The sequence below is a fragment of the Pollachius pollachius genome (assembly GCF_949987615.1).
Source record: "Pollachius pollachius genome assembly, chromosome: 9".
Lineage (NCBI taxonomy): Eukaryota > Metazoa > Chordata > Actinopteri > Gadiformes > Gadidae > Pollachius > Pollachius pollachius.
In genome coordinates, this window is record NC_136942.1 from 10,217,129 (window position 1) to 10,238,921 (window position 21,793).

The 21,793-nt window shown below is 46.5% G+C and overlaps 2 protein-coding genes across 2 annotated transcripts; one reads left to right on the top strand and one right to left on the bottom strand.

Moving 5' to 3' along the window:
* The first annotated feature begins 226 nt into the window (after nt 1-226).
* On the top strand, nt 227-7,243 carry ldha (lactate dehydrogenase A4). The gene is made up of 8 exons (XM_079743797.1): nt 227-355; nt 1,670-1,795; nt 2,577-2,694; nt 3,246-3,419; nt 3,954-4,127; nt 4,513-4,630; nt 5,234-5,357; nt 5,968-7,243. Exons 2-8 carry the CDS (start codon nt 1,670-1,672, stop codon nt 6,130-6,132), a joined length of 999 nt encoding a protein of 332 aa, XP_079599923.1. The 5' UTR covers nt 227-355; the 3' UTR covers nt 6,133-7,243.
* Nucleotides 7,244-7,649: 406 nt separating this feature from the next.
* On the bottom strand, nt 7,650-19,242 carry tsg101a (tumor susceptibility 101a). Its single transcript, XM_079743241.1, has 10 exons — nt 18,787-19,242; nt 17,594-17,681; nt 16,989-17,054; nt 16,543-16,706; nt 15,976-16,102; nt 13,388-13,445; nt 12,483-12,577; nt 10,342-10,544; nt 9,855-10,094; nt 7,650-9,124 (listed from the first exon to the last, which is right to left on the bottom strand). The coding sequence occupies exons 1-10, from the start codon at nt 18,826-18,828 to the stop codon at nt 9,035-9,037; spliced, it is 1,173 nt and encodes a 390-aa protein (XP_079599367.1). The 5' UTR covers nt 18,829-19,242; the 3' UTR covers nt 7,650-9,034.
* Nucleotides 19,243-21,793: the final 2,551 nt, after the last annotated feature.

Sequence of the window (21,793 nt, forward strand, 5' to 3'; positions counted from 1 at the left end):
TCTGTGAATACCTATTAATACCAATAACACTAATAATAACATCATGTAACATGAATTCAATATCTGAAACCACAAAAATACACAAAATACAATATGACGACACATTTCCTATGATAAGGATATATATAAATTTCGCACTGCGCAGGCGCAGCCGCTCCACAGACTCCCCACGTCCTCTCGGTTACGTGCCGCTCAACACGACGATACGCCGAGACCCGCCCATCGCCTCCGCTACTGCGCATGTCCGCTTCTTTAAATACAGCCACCGGCGCCGCCACTGCTGAGAGCCGCAACCAGCCGTCCGGTAGCAGTCAGGAGTTCAGAGTCTTCTACATCGCTTCACTACAGCCTCAAGGTAGGAGGCCTTCTGACGTCATTTTCGTTTTAGCTTGGAGTGGCTCTAGTAACAGTAGCCCTCATTATATAGTGATATAGAACTAATTCAAGTACAATAGACCTAATTATAGGGATATAGACCTTATGTATTGATATTGACCTGATTATAGTGATATAGACCTAATGATTGTGATATAGGCTAGACCTAAAGATAGTGATATAGCCCTGATGATGGCGATATAGACCTTATGTAGTGTGTGAGATAGAGCCTACTACAGGTGTCTGGGAGATGCGGGGGGGGGGGGGGGGGGGGGGGGGGGGGGGGGGGGGGGGGGGGGCGTTTTGGGCTTATTTTAACTAACCTAATCAATAATAAATAAACACGTTGTTTGTATTAAGACTCAACGTGTGTGTCTATTATGAGGTTACATGAACAGACCGGTTGCCTGTGTTCGGGTGTACTCGGGTGGTTGGATAAGGGTGTATATAATTCCCTTGAAGCCATATCCTTAAATAATAACTCTGTGGAGAGGTGGACTGCTTGGGGGGCGGTGCCCACAGCAGGAAACAATGTGCTGGTGTCCGGTTTTACTCCGGAAAAATGCGTCTTGTCACACTGATGACTTGGCACCAAAATTGGTTTTACGCAACGAAAGCGCGTCGCCCTCATGAACCAGCCGGTATGCTCCACTAGGGGTCAGGTGGACTGATGTGCGATGGGCCTACACAGAGGGGACGCTTTGTCCTTTGAATCATCATCATCACACCCACTTCGTGCGTCTGTCCAGACCACGCTAGTCTCTGCGCCACGTGCGTCTGTCCAGACCATGCTAGTCTCTGTGCGGCGCTACGTGCGTCTGTCCAGACCATGCTAGTCTCTGCGCTACGTGCGTCTGTCAACACCACGCCCCTCTTCTGTGCTACGTGCTTCTGAGTCAGAGAGAGAGAGAGAGAGAGAGGTGATGTAACCGCAGCCGTCCGTCGTGATGTAAGAGTAGTGCCAGGTTGCCTTGCGCTGATATGGCGATTGGCGAAACTTAATGTATATATTGAATGTATATACAGACACTAGGATACCAGGGAGAATAGGGAAATGGCCAATCTGAATGCTTAGCATCTTGCTAATACAATGGGTGGCAGTGGTTGTTGGTTTGGGGTTTCTATTTAGAAGGAGGAAGTGATGTATAAGAATGTGAGCCAATAGAATTCTATCGAACGTGAGATAACACACACAGCTTAATATTTATCTGTCCGATCTTGTCTCGACTTCACCTTTGTTGTTGTATCTCCCTCTCCTCCCCTCTCCTCCTTGCCCCCCTCCCTCCCCCCTCAGATGTCCACCAAAGATAAACTCATCAGTCATGTGATGAAGGAGGAGCCAATTGGCTCCAAGAACAAGGTGACGGTGGTGGGGGTCGGCATGGTTGGCATGGCGTCAGCCGTCAGCATCCTGCTCAAGGTAAGACCGAAGCAGACGATCAACGATTCACTGAACCCCCGTTATCATAGAGCTATAAGCATTGATGCTGCAGTTTGTCTGGATAAGGAACACGCTAAGGTTAACATTTCTCAAACAATTTCAATTAGTTTTGTACTCCTTGAATTCCGTTGAGAAATACAACATATTATTGGTGCTTTTCAGTTGGAGTCAGTCAGTCTGCCAGTAACCTTCATGTTATCCTCTTCGGTTATACATCAAACTGAAGTGTAGTTTGTCCGTTCATGTTGATCCGAGCCGGTACAGTCTCAAGTCCCAGGGGATAGCGAGGGCGTCTGTCTGGGACTGTGGGTCGCGTACCCGCGTACAGGCAAGGCAAGATGGGTCTTGCAGAACTGCGGGCAGAACGGGATGGGTAGCGCCGCGTGAATGAAGCACAAAGCCAAACACCATGAATCAGATAAACTCCTGAACCCAAGGAAACACAAGTCCAGTTACTAGGCAACTGAGCCCGCCTGAGAGACCCGCTCTGCTTTCTGAAAGTGGAGACCGGTCTGCAGGAAGAATGTTGCTCCGCGGCGATGTAGAGAGAACTAGCCGTCAGACCGACCAGCAGACGACCCTGAGAGACGAGACATAAGGACCCTGAGGTCGTTACAACTACAAACAGCTCTGAGGGGTCCTGTGAATCCGACTAGGGGGTAGATAGGCAGAGCACGTAAAAGGACTACAAAAATCGACGCATAAGAGAAGTGAGCTGTTCAATGCTGATCAATGGGAAAATGTGTGTGTGTGTGTGCAGGACCTGTGTGACGAGCTGGCCCTGGTGGACGTGATGGAGGACAAGCTGAAGGGCGAGGTCATGGACCTGCAGCATGGGTCTCTGTTCCTCAAGACGCACAAGATCGTCGCGGACAAAGGTCAGTCCAGCCCACAAAGACGCTCACTCCCTTAATGCTCAGGTGCTATGTAAAAGGCACTGCATTTATACCGCGCTTTTCTAACCAGCAGCCACTCAAAGTGCTTTACAATATTACCTCATTCAGTCACCCATTCATGCAAATAATCACAAGGCGACAGCCAGCTTGTCAGAAGCAGTTAGGATGAGGTGTCTCGCTCAGGGACACCTGGAGCAAGGTGTGTGGATGATGGCTGGTTGAGGCAGCCTCACCTGGCCCGAGTCTGATTGACTGGGCTCTGGGGCCGGGTGAGGCTGCACACCTGTTGTGCATTGAGTACTCAGCCACCACCACACACTCAGTGAGAGATCTCCTGCATGGCAGCATGGAGCACCAGGCCATGTATCATTATCAGCAAAGCTTCAACACCACCACCCCGCGTCCTTCCAATAAACGCAATGGACAGACAGACCTAAATAAACATATTAGTAACTGTAACTAGAGCACTTGAGCTGTTGCTGTTGTCCTGCGGTGCGTCCCGCCGTGGCTGACCCGGTGTCTTCCCCCCACAGACTACGCCGTGACGGCCAACTCCAAGATCGTCGTGGTGACGGCGGGGGCCCGCCAGAACGAGGGGGAGAGCCGGCTGAACCTGGTGCAGCGCAACGTCAACATCTTCAAGTTCATCATCCCCAACATCGTCAAGTACAGCCCCAACTGCATCCTGCTGGTGGTCTCCAACCCAGGTGAGGAGGGAGGGAGAAGGGAGAGGGGGAGGGAGGGAGGGAGGGGGAGACTGCATCCTGCTGGTGGTCACCAATCCCGGTGAGGGGGGGAGGGAGGGTTGGTCTCCAACCAAGGTGAGAGGGGGAGGGGGTGGTCTCCAACTTAGGTGGGGGGGGGGGGGGGGGGGAAGAGGAAGAGAAGAGGTGGGGAGGGAGGTGGAGGATGAGACTGCATCCTGCTGGTGGTCTCCAACCCAAGTGAGGGGGGGAGAGAGGGAGGGGGAGACTGCATCCTGCTGGTGGTCACCAATACAGGTGAGGGGGAGGGAGGGGAGTGAAGGGGGAGGTGGGGACTGCTACCTTCTGATTGTCGCCAACCCAGGTGAGGGAGGAGGGACTGTATTCTGGTGGTGCTGAGAGAGCGAGGGGAGGGGGAGAGACTATTCAGCTGGTGGTCTCCAGATATCTTGTTGTATAACCATGGCTCTAGGGTACACTCCCTGTGAAATGGAAGTGGTCGCCATGGTAACAGTGGTTCATGTCCCAACCTTCCAGTGGACATCCTGACCTACGTGGCGTGGAAGCTGAGCGGTTTCCCTCGCAACCGCGTGATTGGCTCCGGCACCAACCTGGACTCCGCCCGCTTCCGCCACCTGATGGGCGAGAAGCTGCATCTGCACCCGTCCAGCTGCCACGGCTGGATCGTGGGGGAGCACGGCGACTCTAGTGGTGGGTGGGCCGCACCCCCGTTCTGACTGGAGTTGTTCCGATACCGATAGCAGTATCGGAAATACTGCAGATACTGCAAAAAAAAAAGCAGTATCGGTATCGGCGAGAACAAAAACTAAACTATCACAGGACTCATTTGCTACACAGGCAGAGAACATCACAAACACTCCTGTGTTATGCTGCGTTCGTCTGATTCTGATAATAATATAGCGCACTATATCGCATTTAAATCTAGATGTCATGTTAAACCAAGCTAGATTCAATCATTACCACACATGTATTTAGGATTTCCTTCAGGTCGTTTACGTTTCCTACAACCTGTGTGTTACAAATGTAAAGTCTGTTGTATTAAAAGTGTGTATGTGTGCCCCCCCCCCCCCCCCAGTGCCCGTGTGGAGTGGTGTGAACGTGGCTGGGGTCTCTCTCCAAGGGCTGAACCCCCAGATGGGCACAGAGGCCGACTCTGAGAACTGGAAGCAGGTCCACAAGGAGGTGGTGGAGGGGTGAGTTTCTGGCATGGTCCACCGTACCTGTCTGCTATCTCACAGCAGGCACCGTACCTGTCTGCTATCTCACAGCAGGCAGAAACTAAAGTTACAGTCCGATGCGTGCATCGACACAAGGAAACACGCCACATTGCGGTACAACGCAAAACCCACAGTGCAGTGTGTCAACATCAGTTATAAGACACAAAAGGGTTCTACACACACCAGGGTCACAAGGGAATGCAGGAAGTAAAAGAAACGGAAACTGAAAATACGTGACTGAGTTCGACTGAGCTCTGTGGTGAGAATGCTTCCTCTGACTGAGTTCAAGTGCGCTCGGTGCTACGACTGAACTGAAACACTGCAGGAGGAGCACATTTCATGGAGTCTATGTACCGTTTTCTACCAGGGTACAGATGTTAGCCCTGTATATGGCAGGTTGGCTCAACTCGGCCCTACATAGCAGTACGGGCAGTTCAACATATCATCTTAAACGTGTGTGTGTGTGTGTGTGTGTGTGTGTGTGTGTGTGTGTGTGTGTGTGTGTGTGTGTGTGTGTGTGTGTGTGTGTGTGTGTGTGTGTGTGTGTGTGTGTGTGTGTGTGTGTGTGTGTCCCCTCAGTGCCTACGAGGTGATCAAGCTGAAGGGCTACACCTCCTGGGCCATCGGTATGTCCGTTGCTGACCTGGTGGAGAGCATCCAGAAGAACATGCACAAGGTGCACCCGGTGTCCACCCTGGTCCAGGTAACCAGCCACACTTTACCCAACCACCTGGTAGACCCCTGCTGGGAGGGGAAAAGATTTTATACTAAAAAGGTTCAAGTCTTTATTAACCTACATTAGATCTAAGTAAGTATCCAGCTAGCTATTGATATTTTTTTTACAAATGAATAATATAATAATAAAGTAAATAATAATAATAAAAAAATAATTTAAATAATCTCTACTATTCCAAAGTAACAACAAACAAACAGGTCCTGTTTGTGTGGCGCTGGTCCTTTCACATTCAGGGCGTTTATCAGACGCTTCTATCCAAAGCGACTTACAATAAATCCATTTGTCAGAAGAAAGAGAAAGAACGATATATTGCTGTGGGTACAGTAAGGATGTTCATAGAACAAGCACTAACAATCACTAGGTTAACCCCTCCTCCCTATACAACAAAGACCGCTAGGATAAGACGCTACTCTATGTTTAGTACTATTTGTAAGTGCCAGGACGTACAACATACAATAAGTGCGTACATTAAGTCCCACGCCAACACAACCACTCCAGCCCCCGGCCCAGGTGATCCCAGCCGGTGTTCCCATCAAACCCCCTGACTCTGTCTCCTTCCTCCCTCCCCACCGAGCAGGGCATGCACGGGGTGAAGGACGAGGTGTTCCTCAGCGTTCCTTGCGTCCTGGGAAACAGCGGCCTGACAGACGTCATCCACATGACCCTGAAGCCCGACGAGGAGAAGCAGCTGGTGAAGAGCGCCGAGACACTGTGGGAGGTCCAGAAGGAGCTGTCCCTGTGAAGATCCTCGCTCTGAGCCCATACCCCACCCCCACCTCCCTCACCTCCTCCCCCAAAAACCAGTAACACTTTCGTCAGTGTAGCATTGTAACAACGAGTTGCGAGTGCTTCATTTGTATTAACGTGATGTCATGGTGTAACTCCAACCCTATTGTGGAACTAACCATGACCCCTGACCTTAACCCCTGACCCTATCCCTGACCTTACAGTGTAGCGTTTACATTGTTACATGGCTGATTACACGTTACTTTCTCGTGTGGCCGACCCTGCCGTTGAGGATGGCTCAGCATCACACCTCCATGTGCTAGTCTAACCCTGACTGACCCACGTCAGGAAGGCTTTGCACGGGAGTGTGTAGCGCACTGGAAGTAGTTTGGTTTAGATGTCCCCCTTGTATCTATGACTGAAGCCTTTGAGAAGGACCTCTTAACCTCAGCCTTTACCGGGCAGTCGGTGTCACCAGTGGAAACGCCTTTGCAAATCAATGCAAATTACACTATTGTTTGTCTGTTTTTGTGCTTGGCTCCTGGTTGTCACTCATCCGTGTCGTCTGTTTTTGCCAGTCAGGTATTTCCATCCAAGTTGTTGTTTTGGTCTTGACTTCCATTCCTTTCTTGAAACCGAGGGCAACGATAACAGCGTGCAGTACCTGCTGTGATACCAAAACACCTTAAACTTCACACCAGTGCTGAACTCACATCACTCAACCCCAACAGCGACTGAAAAACGTATCACCAACATTTGACTGCAAATGCACTGCTATAGAATTTTAAGATAAATATTTTTTATTTTAAGAGAATTTACTAGAACCAGGGAAAGTTTATATTTAAAAAAAACAACTTAAACACAACAGCTCACACGTTTCAATGAACGAACCCTAGTATAATACAGTAACTAATGAGTCAAAAAACAACTGTTATTTTTGAGTGTGCACCTTACAATGTATTTATATTATTTCAGATGTCTCAACACATAAGGTTCAATGCCTGCAGAGGCAGCAGAAGGTTCATGTATTCCTAACAATTCTAGTCCTCCTGTCCGTCACCACCAGCGGACTGACAGCTGGACTCACATGTTTAGATTTTCCCACCAAATAAATCAAAGAAATCACGTGACAGTCTTTTGTCTTGTTTTCGTGCCCATTGTTGAATTGGCTCCATTCTGTTTGTGTACCGACTGTAGCATTATGGGCAATCTATTTGTGTACAGAGTGTAGCATTATGGGTATGTCGTTTTTCCTGTGTTTTCAATAAAGCCCACTCAGTCAGCTGTTCTGTAAAGCCAGGCCACGGTTTGACCTAACAGGCAGATTAGCCTGGTTTGTTATTCTCGTTCAAAGTGGTGTGTGTGCTTTTAAAAATATTTCAAATACTTTGGATTGTTTCAGTAGAAGAAAAACAACAATGGCCGACAATGCAGTATTGTTCGACAACCCATGCGGTTCATGGGTTGTCGTTAAAGGGTGTGCGTTACGAAGTCCATCGTTATCCAGCAGGTAAAATAAAAGACACATGGAGATCCAGTCAGAATTGGTTTAATTGAACTGAGTTACATAAAATCTACAGATATATATATAAAACGAAAAAGACAAGTCGTCTACGGTTGGAACCCAACGAGATGAACCTAACCTAGAATAACCATCGTACAATTCAAAGTGCATTTAGTAAAAAGTAATTTTAAAGAGGACCGGAAACTATAGATAAGTTAACTTAATTAGTACAACAGTTCTTTGTATAGTTCTCCCTAAACTCACAGAGAGAATCTCCACAACAATAACATTGACGATTTAGAGTGGAAAGCAAAAAAAGATAACTAAATGGAGTAAAATGCTAAAGTTAGCCGTTGGCTTGAGAGAGTTGAGACAACCTGAAAAGAAGCAGGAATCAACAGGGAAACAAACCATAGCAGCCCAATGGAAAACCCACTGGTACGATCCTTAACACAGACAAGAGCAAAGGAGGAAGGAAGGACAGGAGAGTTGTTATGGGGGGGGGGGGGGGGGGGACTGACCAACATCACAAGAAACAAAAGCATGGACACAAAGAAGTACAAAACCCAAACTCAAGGCTGAGGAGCTTCCAGCCACTTCCTGCCTCCTGGAGGCGTGCCCACTTATAGCTCCGCCCCTCTGCCCGCTGCCCTTCCATGAAAGGTCGCCCCGGACATCGACACCCCAGACCACGGGGTAACCTTCTCATTGGAGGGCAGGGGCCGCTCTAACTTACACCGCAGCTATTTGTGCTTACTCCACACCAACACACTTCCCCCTGGGCTGGCCGTGTCGCCCGTGTCGCCATGTCGCCCCTGCTCTGTCACGCCCCCCTCCCTCGCAGAACCCCCTGCTGGATGATGACCCCCCCCCCCCCCCCCCCCCCCCAGGACCCCCTGATGCAGCACAATGTAGGAGCAAAGCGGCGCAGCTCTGTGTCCCTGGACGTCCCGCGGTTCAGCGATGGCCTTGGGGGGGGGGGGGGTCTCTTTAGATTTTTATAAAAATTGGTAAACTTCTTCCCACACTCCTCAGGGTTCCGGCGGGGCCTCATCGTGTCTCACGTCCCGGATCCAGACTTCCTGTTTAGAACCAGCGCTGGATATTTGTACCAATGTGACCCGGATATGTAGAAAAGTACGCCCGCTATTATCAACCCTTTGGCTCCGAGGGGGGGGGGGGGGGGGGGGGGGGGGGGGGACAGTGCCCGACACAGACTTCAAGAGAAACACCGAGCTGGTTGAGTGCGCTGAAGACAGGGGATTAATTGGCCGCTCTTCAAACACAGGTTTGATGCTTCGAATGGAGGAGGGAGCAGAGAAGAGAAGAAGAGGACTGATTGAGAGTAGGAGGCGCAGAGTGGGAGAGAAGCAGCCCTGGGGGGGGTCAGTAGAGCTTGTGGGGGGGGTCCCGATCAGTAGAGCTCGCTCAGGCCAGCCGTCTTGCGGGCCTTCTGCATCAGCGCTCGCAGCTGGAACTGCTTCCGGGACAGCAGACGCACGTGCTGCCGGACAGGAAGGGGAGGAGTCAGAGAGGCGCACAGAAATACAACACACATCCTTTATTGCTCAAGAGTGTGTGTGTTTATTGCTCAAGAGTGTGTGTGTGTGTGTGTGTGTGTGTGTGTGTGTGTGTGTGTGTGTGTGTGATTGTGTATGAGAGTGATTGTGTGTGAGTGTGTGTGTGTGAGAGTGAGCGTGAGTGTTCATGTTTGGTGTGTGCATGTGTTCTCTGATAGAATTACAGCTCAACTAATAATCATCATCATAAATCAGTAAGTAAGAATTCCAATCGACTTCGCCAATCCCTTTAACAACTTAAAATGTATAATAAATGAATGAAATTACTGATTAAATAACTACATTGAAAATGTGAACAATGCAGCCTAACATCCTAACACGTTGCACGTCGATGGATGAACGTCAGAAATTTCCTCTGATTCTGTCTAAAAGGCAGTATCGGGTATCGGCGAGTACGCAAGTCTCTGCTTCGATCCAATACCATCACATGACTCATTTACTACACAGGCAGAGAACATCACAAACACTGCGGTGTTATGCTGCGTTTATTAACGGTCGGAGTTGGAAAGACGGAATGGGAAACGTGTCATCTTCAACCTACGAGCTACCCGGGTCGGAAAAACATGGATGCACGGACGCTGAACTACAATACAAGTTTATTATTATAATTCTAAATGTAAATGATGTAGTTCGGGGGTCCAACCCCGGGCTCACCTTGAGGAAGACCTCCAGGTCGATGGTGCCGCGGCGCAGGGCCTCGCCCAGGTAGAAGATGGTGTCCTCGATGGCGTTCTCCTCGGCGTACAGGTTGAGGATCTGCTTGTAGAGCGGCGCCGTGGGCACGATGACGTCGTCGATGTCGTTGTTCTCCGACTGGTTCTCCATCTTCTCCAGCGCCTCGCTCAGCTCCTCGTCCTTCTTCTTCAGCAGCTCCATGTTGCGGTCAACCTCGCTCTGCAGGCCGGGGGGGGGGGGGGGGGGAAACGCGGGGGTCAGACACATGACAATAAAAACAACAACAACAACAACAACAAAAACAACGATTATGACATAAACGACGGGGACAGCGCAGACGAAGACAACAACCACGACAAGAAAAACAACAACGACGGTGATGCAATTACAACAAAAACGATGTCAATGAAAACAACAACGACGACAAAAAAACAACAACAAAATGATGACAAAAAACTTGACTCACCACTTCCTGGTCCAGGCGCGTGACCATCTCCTCCAGCTTCTGGTGGCCCTTCTTCAGGTCCTCCTCGGTCCTCTTCAGGGCGTCCAGCTCGGCCTGGGCGCGGTCCATCTCCTCCTTCATCCTCCAGCGCAGCTTGTCGCTGACCGCCGAGATGAGCGAGGCGCGGATGGTGTCCTCCCCGATGGTGCCGTCCCGGCTGGGGCCTGGAGCGGGAGGAGCACCAGGTGAGGAACCAGGTGAGGGACGCAGAGAAGAACAGGGAGAGAGAGGAAACAAGAACCAGGACCAGAGAGCATACAACCTAGACTGTTTCAATACCAGGGGGCCCAGTGCCTTTTGCAAAGGCGTCAAGATGCATTACTAAATACACAACACTAAATGGGCAGTAAGGAAATTGCTAGTATAATATTACTACCAATTATTCATTTAATTTAAGAGGTGCTTTACAAGACCAGCAAAGCGCTTTACATTGTAAATATGGTGAAGCAGAGTTAAGGCTTTCCTTTGAATAACCTTTTCTTTGCTTTGTGTAATAAATCGGATGTAACTGCCGTTGAAAGAAGCAGCTCATGTAAACACAGAGAAGCTTTAAAAAGGCAGAGTCAACAGTTGGCCACTTCCATAAGTTCCTCAACATAAATAAACGAGTTGAACAAGGTCTTTTCTATATATATTTTAGACCTTCCAACCCTTAACACCACATCTACAGTCTGGGTGTGTTTGAGCATAACATTGCAACACCATTGAGCTAATTTTTCCCGAGCGATGTGGCATCTTATGAATAATGTGTCAAAGGCTTGCAACAGACTGGTACAAACTAAGTGGGAACAAAAGGGTCATGGCGAGCTGGAGCGCTGATTGGATTGTAATGGAGTCTTTATCTCAGTCTACAATCAGTGCGGACTCGAACAAGAGGACTCTAAACAAGAGGACGACTGTAAACACAAACAGTGCGGACTCTAAACTCCAACAGTGAGAACTCTTACAATGAGGACTCACCTTGTCCCCGCCCATCTTCTTCACTATATATAGTTGGGTCAAAGCTACCTCCCACACTGGTCTACAACCAGCTGTGCATCAGCCCAGACGTCCGGTCAGATAGGAGGCAGGCCTGGCTGGTGTGAGCCACTGTTCCCCAGTCCTAAATATAGCCCTTTACAGTGGGGGGGGCTCCATCCCACTCTGGTCTCAACCCCCCTGCCCTTTAATGCACCCCACTCTGGTTTCACAGACGACCTTTCAGTTACCCTTCCAGAAGTTCAAAGGTCACGGAGGTTGTCTAAAGGTCACCGTTCAAAATTGAACAGCTGGTTTAGTTAATAAAAACATTCACGTACAATAGTAAGAATGATAATGGCAGTAAGACCCGGCCAAATATTGCCAAACCGGTTTCTTATGTAAATCTCACATGAGGAAACCAAAACCAACATTGTTGGGGAGGATTCTGCGATTACGCAACGCTGGCTGACTGAGTGGTACCTCACGTACAGATTAAAGCAGCACTAAAGGAAAGGATAAGGTGGTGTTCCGCAAGGGTGGTGTTGACTCATCCCCCGTTGTGAAACCGCCAGGGGCTGTGAATGCCATTCAGTTAATAATTCTAAAGAAAGGAGAACTACCAACAATACACAGCTTCCTCCAACCGCTACATGGAATATTCGGATGCCGGGAAAACCTTCTAGAATCGTCGTGGAAACCATGACAACTCTCAATTCTGAATGACACCTGGGTGAGGAAACGACATACAGAGGAAATGGGTCGGCTTAGCTCAGGAGGTAGAGCAGGTTGACTTGCCACCGGAAGGTCGCTAGTTCGATCCCCGGCTCCTCTTAGCTGAGTGTCGAGGTGTCCCTGAGCAAGACGCCTCTCCCTAACTGCTACCGACGAACCGGCTGTCGCCTTGCATGGCTGACACCGCCGTCGGTGTGTCAACACGTGTATTAACCGTTTAAAGTCACTTTTGATAAAAGCGCCAGCTCAATGCCCTAAATGTAAAATGAAACCAACAGAATGCATCGGGTGGTCATTGCGTCCCCAAAGAGTCCCCTTACAACCAACCCCACCACCATGGCCGCTGGGAGGAAGAGGGTCCATTAACAGAGATTGGTTCCCAGGGGTATGATGAACGCTGCAGAACATACCGACGGCGGAGCCTGGGGTCTGAGAGGGGTAGTGTCCCTGCACCGCCGCCGCCGGATACGAGCTCCCCCCTGGGTACGGGTAACCAGGGTAACCGCTGCAAAGGAGCACAGGGAGATCTGGTTACGGGGTGAGACAGGAGGCGGCGGCCGGGTCTGTACATACTGATAGCTACGCATGCAGGGCCACGATCTAGTTGGTCCTGAAGTTCAAGTTCACGCTCAAGTTTATATAAGAGTCCTTTAAAAACAACTACGGTTGACCAAAGTGCTGTACAATTCACCTATCTAGTAATAAAACAAACAAATTAAAACAATTGAAAGCACAAAAAATGAAACACTAGACAATAATACAACTTATATGGAGTTAAATCCAAGAGAATAGAACAACATTTTCAGGAGGGATTTAAAGTGCACTATTTAGTCACCTAATGTTATGTCCGGTATTTAGACAAATGTGAATCAGCATAGAGTTGAATAGTCAATGATACCCATATTGCACCATTTAATAAGCGTAAAAGTGATGAACACTTATCCATCTGTGCTAGATCTCATTCATAATCATCAGATTCGTCCAATAGCATTCCTGCACATAAGTGGTCACCCTGTGCCTCTGAGCTGTCCCAGGCTGACATCAAATATATGTGGGCTTGTTTATGCGCCCACTACACATCACACCGGTATACGTAGTACGGTGCATAATCAGTGTCCAACTACCCTCTTGGCCCATCCCCAAACATTGTAATATATAGGCCTTAGGGAATGAGGGCACAAGTGAACCCATTCAAAAGACAGAGACTCTCTGTGAGAGAGTGAATGAGGTCCAAACAGGTTGGTTGGGCTGAGTGCGGAGGCTCTTGGTGGGGGTGTTTGGGTGTGGGGGGGGACAGGGGAGGAACATGGCTTACCCAGGGTTGGCATTGGGTCCATAGGGGGACACTGCAGGCAGACCAGGCATGTAAGAGGCTGAAGGACATAGAAACAGTCAGAGATTACAGTCTGACCTTTTCTACAAAACTGATACAACAGCACCACCTGCAGACGATGCATTATTATAATAATTGTATTATTATAGGGGAGAACATTTATTTAAGGGCGAATAACTAACAAATAACAATAATGTGTTGGGGAGGTAATAGCTTGTGGTCGAGTCAATATGAAAATATGAGAAATTCTCAAATGTAGTTATATTCTAATCTCTTGTAGTCAGTATAAAAAATGTATTCTTCCTGTAAACCCTGTAGGTATGGGGTAAAACTCCAGACTTAATGATCGCAGACTTCAGTTAGATCAATCACAGAATAGTACCCTGAAAGGTGAGAATGTTCGGACCCCTTCCCAGATACTGGGATTCAACAGTATTAAGCCTTTAAGTTTAAACGTGTATCGTTGCTTCAAGGAGGTTCTGTAAGCGTGTTTCCTACGTTGCAATCCCCGCCATTTGCATTACTGAGCTTTAGTGTTTTTGTGAGCATGTGAGCCGAAGGGCCAGACCACTGTATTCCTCTCTTTCAGGTTAGACTACTAAAGGGGCCTTCACTGGGGCGCATTCTTCTCCAGGAACAAAATCAGCTCCAAACACCCTGTCTTTTCAACTGTACTGCAAATGTATTGGTCGAACGTCACATCACGACTCAAACAACTGCGTGCACGGCGCACCTTGTCAGACCGCACCTCACGTTCAAACGCGTCTGAACAGGCAGCCGGCACAGTTTGCACAGACGCCGGCGTGCTGAAGAGGCATGTTTTTACACACTCAAACATCAACCACCGGTCGACAGCAGGTGTGACCTTAAAGATGAACTGAACTGAAATTTTGAAGTTTAGTTGATATAACAGATGTATTGTCTGCCTTCTCATTGGTACAATAACAAAAAATGGCTGAACTTGCTAAAAAGGATTAAATTGTACGGTGAAAGTGTTACAGGGCGCCGCCATGTTGGATTTCAACAATCAGCTACGTCACTGGCATGTTAACCTACTCCTACTTTGTGGCTCTAGCAGCCAATAGCAGGTAATGAGTCAGGCTCTGAGGCTCGCTGAAATGGCTACAGAATAGCAAACAACCAGGTCTACAGGAGGATCATCTTATTGCATTGCTCCTGGCAGCAGTAATGAATTATATAGGACCAAGGCAGCTGGGGTAATCATACATTTCCACAGGCTACCTTTGAATAGGAAACCAGCCCTTAATATATGGCTGGCAACCTTAAAACTGACTTACCCTCCGATAGCCCCCGTCATGCCAATCTCCACAAGCTAGCACTCGACATCACAGAACAATTTTTCCAAGCTGCTAATTAAACCACTACGGGTCTGTAAACAGAAGTTCAACAAATGTCCCTTTCTACTCACCCTGATGTTCGCCGACTAGCCAATTGCTGATGCAGAGGGAGTTAAACTCGAAGAAGTAGTTTCATAGTAAGATGTATCTGTGCAATATCCATCTGTGCAATATCCATCAACATCCACCAGAAAGTAAACCTCCAACATCCACCTAAAGTAAACGTGACACTCGTGAATCCTGAAGCGACGCTAGAGTTGCGTTGAAAGTTACAGGGTTTTTTTTGTATTATTTTTGTAGCTTTAAATACAGCCCCTTGGTCAATTTAATTACTAACTGTACATTAAAAAGTATTGCTACTCAATCTAAAAGGTTAAATAACTACTATCTCCTCCTCGACTTGAATGTTTTTATACAGCGCGCAGGCTGGATGCGCGCAGGCTTGATGCGCTCCACTTTTTCTTTGTGGAGAACCAGCGCCTTGAATATGTAGGTACTACAGCGTTTGTACAGCTCGTTGCATTTCCGCAATGAGTCTGTCTTTACGGAGATATTCCTGAAACACAACAAAAGGAAAACAGAGGGGGAAAGATCATTTTCGCCTTGTTACTTGGTTGCTATTTATGGGGCGCTCCAGTGTCTCCGCTCGGACGTCCCTTAGTGAGAGCATGGCCACTTCCAAAACCTCTCTCTCGCCGCACAGCATCCAAAATGCCCTATGCATGGTTATGCAACCTAATCCCACCATTAGATGGTCAAGGTTGACAGGGACCTCTTGGCAGCAGACCGATTCAATGGCAGTGTCCATGATCCGGCAGCACCCACACGCACACCAGTCACACCCACACGATCCGAAGGTGGAGCTGGAGCCTGAAATTGATCCCTCTCCAATGGGTGGCAGTCGGACACTACAGGCATGTCCCTCACAGGCTCAAACGCGTAACCAGCCATATTAAAATCACTATTTTCCGCCGTGGAGTGTAGAAGACGTTCGCGTGTCTGCAGCAACAACCTAGTCCTACCATGCGAGTGACGTCTTCGGCGCTCTAATACTAAAAGAGCATTTTCTTTTGTTGCTAATAAAGCTATATATTGATTTCTTAAATATTTTTTTTAGTGTCATTTTTTTTTATAATGGTCATAACTAACACATTATTGATGTTGATAATTTCGGTTCAGTTCATCTTTAAGAGGCCCGACGGCAGCACTCACGGTTAGGGGGGCCGGCGGCCTGGAAGGCCTGATGGGGGGCCTGCGTGGTGGGCCGGGAGAAGACCGGGGGCTCGTCCCCGAACACTACGATCATCACCTGGATGAGGCCGTACAGGTCCGACTGGGGCTGGAACACACGGGGAGACGTGAGGATGGACCACAGTTGCACATCTAACCGTTCCAATAGTCCAAGAAGGGTTTATTATTGTATTTTTATATATTTTTCTTTCCCCTAGGGGGCTAGAGTCAGGGGGCTGTCATAAAAATACAGCCTGCTAAGCCCTTTGAGACTGTGCCTGTTATTAAGGGCTACACTAATACAATTTAATTATAATTCAATACGAATACATTTAATAACCAGGTTCAAAGGGGAATAGTTGTAGTCAGTCTATAGGATAATATAACTTTAATTCCTAAAAGAAAATGCTGGTGAAAATAAATAAAAATAAATATAAACATTAGTCAATACAAAAATGTTTGCAATAACAAAACAATGAGCATAAATAGATAACAAGGCAATACCGCAGATATTGCATTTTTCTACCTCGTACAAAAAGTTAGACCTACGTGTTTCCACTCGTGGAGGTACGGCAGGTAGATCTTGCCGTTGGCGTCGATGTGTTTGCCCGTTTTGATCATCATGGCACTGGTGGGCTTGACAAAGCAGATGGGGGGGTTGTAGGGGTAGGTGTCCAGCAGCCACAGGCACACGGGGATGTTGTACACGTTTCCTACGAGGGGGGGGAGGGGGATGATAATTTAACAAACACATGGGTAACCAAAAACCATGTTTAACCTGTTCAACGTGTATAAACACGGGTCATAGAGTTCAACTAGAAATAATATAAATACATATTGTTTACATTAAAGATAACATATTCAATGATACCTCATGGTGTGAAATTAAAAAACATCCATAATATTAAATGTGAAAGTACTCATTTCTATAATGTGCCTGAATATCTTCTAACAGTGTGCTGTTGTTTTATGCTGAACAAATCCCCGCTCAGTACCTCTGTAGCTAACGGGAACCGTCCCCGTCAAGCTCATCAGCTCTCTTGTGGAGCCATCGTTGAACACTGGCAGATGGGAGATATACACTATAAGTGACATGGCAACATTGCTGCTGCATGAAGGAACACACTTTAAACCAATGAATGACGACATTCTAAATCTTATTATCATTTATATATTTACACAACTAAAACACAAACTGATAGTATTTAAACATAGAAGATGCATGTGAAGGTGGGGCAGAAGAAGCCAAATGAGCCAATTTAAAACCAATCCCACTTATTTACAAGAAAAGAAAAAAGAAATGATCACAGATCATTCATGATCTCCTAACCCATATTATGAGGAACTGTTATGGACTACCCGATATACACATAAATATAAGGTAATGCTATATTACCCGACACAAAAGGTTACGTAACATTTCAGAACAAAAACAGTCAAATCATGCTATCACTTGAACAACAAAGCTTTTTGGAGTTTCTTTCTAAACGCAGACCACGACATTGAAGCCTCCAGCAATGTGAATATTCATTCCAAAAGATAAATAAGAAACCAACACTCCACAAACTAACTCACATACATCTAATTGGTACGACCTTACCATAAGAGTCCATGACAGGCTTGAGGTCCTTGTACTGGGAGATGACGTTGGTGATCTCTCGGACTGTCATCTCCTTGTATCGGTATTGCTGTCAAAACACATCCAAACACGTGGTTAGAGAGGTGACTTCGGAATGGGACTGATTATGAAGAACAGCAGTTATAACGATCTATCACTAAAACAAAGTTGAATAACATTGACGTATGTCGCTGTAGTCTGGGTAGCATCGAGGTAAATTAATTTGTATTCAAAATGACAAAGTAATCTACAGTTGAAATACTGTGAATACCATTTAGTTTCTTAGGTAATGAGACATTGACATTGAAAACAACATAACTATGCAATGAGAGCCTTAACTCAATTATCCTTAACCTCATAGCAGAATTGCATGGGTCATATTTTAAGGTTCATCTTGTATTTAGCATAAAAACTGCCTTAGTCAAATATGACTTAGGCAGATAGTAATTAAGGAATATAAAAAGTACTTTGATTGGCTGTGGATATAGCCAACGAGGCATGGTGAATCAGCAGCGTGAGGAGAGTAGAGTTACTGGATAGGACAATTTGGCCAAAATATGATCAAGGCAATGATGCTATGAGGCTGAAATGATATAGCAATTTGAAAGCAGAGCTAAATTGATAACTGTAGGACCTCTCAGACAGTTCATATGAAGTAGGATGCATAATGTTATTCTAATGACATAATAATAGCAATGTAAATAGTACACAGTGAACATGTATACATTAAGATTATTCCTCTTGACATCATGTATTTATGTGTTTTGTTTATATAACTGACCTTACTGTTTGAAACTTTCGATTCTTTACTGTAATTATAATTTGTCTCAGTGCAATTACTGTATTGTCACAGTAACCACTAAGTTTGCCTTCTGAGAGCCCACACTGCATCCATCATGCTTCGACCTATTCATCTACGTCACAGGTGACAGACAGACGGTTCCTCCAATCACCTGGCTGGTATTGTTTCAAAGTGCCCGCCCCCTATCCAACATATTTTCCCGACGACTTTCAGGTGGTTCGGTGCAAACCACCTGGCTCTGATCCAGCTACTTAAGACAGCAAGGGCAGCACTAAAACACATGGTTGGCGGGGTTGATGAAAGTCATGAACAGACCTTATAATAAATAATAATTAATAAATGCACCCCCCCACACACACACAGGCCTGCTTACCTTCAGCATTTTCTTCAGGGCGCCATCGTTGACCACTGCCATGACGGACACTTGGCTGGGGTGATCTTAAATCACTAAACTGAACAGACAGGGTCGATATACGATTACAGTATCGATATGAGATCTGACTGTGGAGCCAACAGCGAGAGGGGCTAAGGGTTAGCCGCAAAGCTAAGCTATCGCGATAGGGGCTAGGGGTTAGCCACTATCTAAGTTAAGCTATCGCGAGATGGGCTAAGGGTTAGCCGCAGAGCTAAGCTATCGCAAAGCGCTCGTTGGTCTGCTTTACCGGAATCCACAAACTGTTAAACTCTCACGACACTCTTATGGTGAAGCGAGACGAGCCTTGTGTCCGTGTGAACGGACCTTAGATTCAATGACAAGTTTTAGAACTGTAAAGAGAACGTAATAACAACCCCAGATCACAGCAGCTATGCGGCTAGCAGCCCGTCAACAAAAGCAACTTCCGGTATTCTACCTGGCTACTTCCTGTTTATGACTGACGGCTCCGCCTTATTGTTTACTTTAAATATTCATGTTTAATTCCATTATCGAGTGATCTTGATGTTTAGCTTTTGTCATAATGACGAAATTGATTTTATTGGATTAATTTGAAGATGTTGGTGGTAAAAACTGAACTGAATTAATTTGTGTCATTACAAATGTATCATAAAGATAAGACATAACTTTGTTAATCCCGAAGAAAATTAAAGTGCCAACAACATTTGAATAAAAGCAACAGAGCAATACACACAACGTTAATAAAGAAACATTATAACACCAACATTTTAACACCAATAGATACTACTACTCCACCACTCTGGAGCCCGGTCTGCAAACTCTCATTATTTTGTAGAGCACATTCTAGGGTTCCCGTGTATTGAGGAAGAAGCACTTTGTTCGGCAGTCATGGAGCGTAGTGGACAGGCTTGGGTGTGTAGTTTGACCATGGGCTCGATGTAGAATTGGCGTGAGCCGTTGGCAGCACGATAGTCAATTATGCACCGTTTCTGTCTATATGGCCGCCAAGGAATTTGTATACCTCAACAATAACCACCTCTTTTTCCCGGATGCTGACTGGGTTCAGACAGGTCCCTTGCTTCATACAATCCACCAAAGACTCATACAGATGATTTGGTTAAAACCTCTACACAAAACTGTCCACCACACTCTGTACTCAGCATCCTGCTCACACAGCCAACAATCGTAGAGTCATCCGAAAACTGTCCTGCAGGGGGCAGCACTGTTCAGCAGTATCAGACTGCGGGGTTGAGTGTTAGACAGAGGTGCTGCACACTATTATGTCCGACACGTTGCTCTGCAGCCTCACACTCTGTGGCCGACCTGTGACATTAGTTGGTGATCCAGAGGCCACTAGGGGTGAATCCACCTGCAAGTCCTGAGTAGGGCAGGTCGCATATGGTGTTAATAGCACCATTGTATATTGTATTACGTGTTCGATGTTCTAGTATTTATCGCTGTACGATAATGGCCAAACTCAGTTCAATCAGTTCCATAATAACCAGTAACAACAGGTGTTGGTTTTATGGTATGGGACCCAGTGATGTGTAGAGTACTGAATATCTATACTCAAGTAAAAGTACAATTACTTCCTTCAAAATCTACTTGAATATAAGTTAATATTCCAATTGGAAAACCTACTTAAGTAAGAGTAAAAAAGTACTTTGTTACAAAGTAACTCAAATTACAAGTTACTTCACATTTTTGTATTGCAGTGCTTGGATCAGTGAAAAAGTGTGTGTGTGTGTGTGTGTGTGTGTGTGTGTGTGTGTGTGTGTGTGTGTGTGCGTGTGTTTGTGTGTGTGTGTGAGTAAATGAGAAAGAAAGATAGAAAGTACTCTTAAAACATTTCTTCATTGTGTGTATTGTTCATTAAACATATATACAGCAATACATACAACAAAATGAATTGCATGTCAATCAAACAAATTGACACACTAAAAATGTAAATTGATTTCAGCTCTGTGCATATGAAAAAGGCAAGAGCTTTGTAGGAACACTATCCAGGATGGCTACTACCCAAAATTCAGTATCTCAGGTATCATTGGTACCTGAGATACTGAATCTCAGCAGTGTGATACTGCTTCAGGGTTGGTACAACAGGTTGGTTGGGTTCCAGATCCTGACCTCCTTTGCGTGTACGCCCATGCTGAACATCGCTCTTCCTGCCTTTGATGATGTGCACACGCTTTAAAACAGGACTGTTTTATAATATCATGATGAACACGCATTATAAGAGATAAATGCGTGAACTAGCCTAAGAAAAACGTATACAAGTATACGAGAATAATAGACTAAATGGGGGAGGGAGGGAGATAAGTATGATGGCTAAAAGTCTAAAAAGTAGTTAAGCCAAGTGGAAAGCAATTTCCACTCATTCAAATGACCCGCTTGGAACTCATCCGAAGTTACATAAACACAGTTGTTCATAAGCTCCCCACATGTCCCCGGAGGCTGCAGTTCCAGGACCGTCGTTCTAGGACCCTGGTTTTTCGGGAAGCGATTTTTCCTAGGAGTGTGAATTAATAATAAGAAAATAATAATAAAAACGTACCTAACCTTGTACTTAAATCTCAACTATATATAAAAAAATAAATAAAAAACTTGTCTAACCCAAAGCCAAACTAAACCACGTCTAACCTAATACCGGTCCTGGAACTGCAGCCTCCGGTATTGCAGGAAAACACCAGCAACAGAGTCCCTCTCTACGTCATGACGTACGAACCCGGGATGCTAAACTAGCTAGCCGGGCTGCTAGACTGGCTAGCGAAGTTTCACCAAGTATTCACGGCCCAGCAGCCAACGCTAGCTATATAACTAAGTTTCGCTACCTATCCATGTCCCAGCTGCCAACGCTATCCCAAAGCTAGCTAGCTAAGTTTCACTACGTACTACACTAGCTCAGCAGCTCAACGTTGCGTCATGACAATACGTCATGACGCAACGTACGGCCCCTGAGATGCTAGGCTAAGCTAGGCTAGGCTCC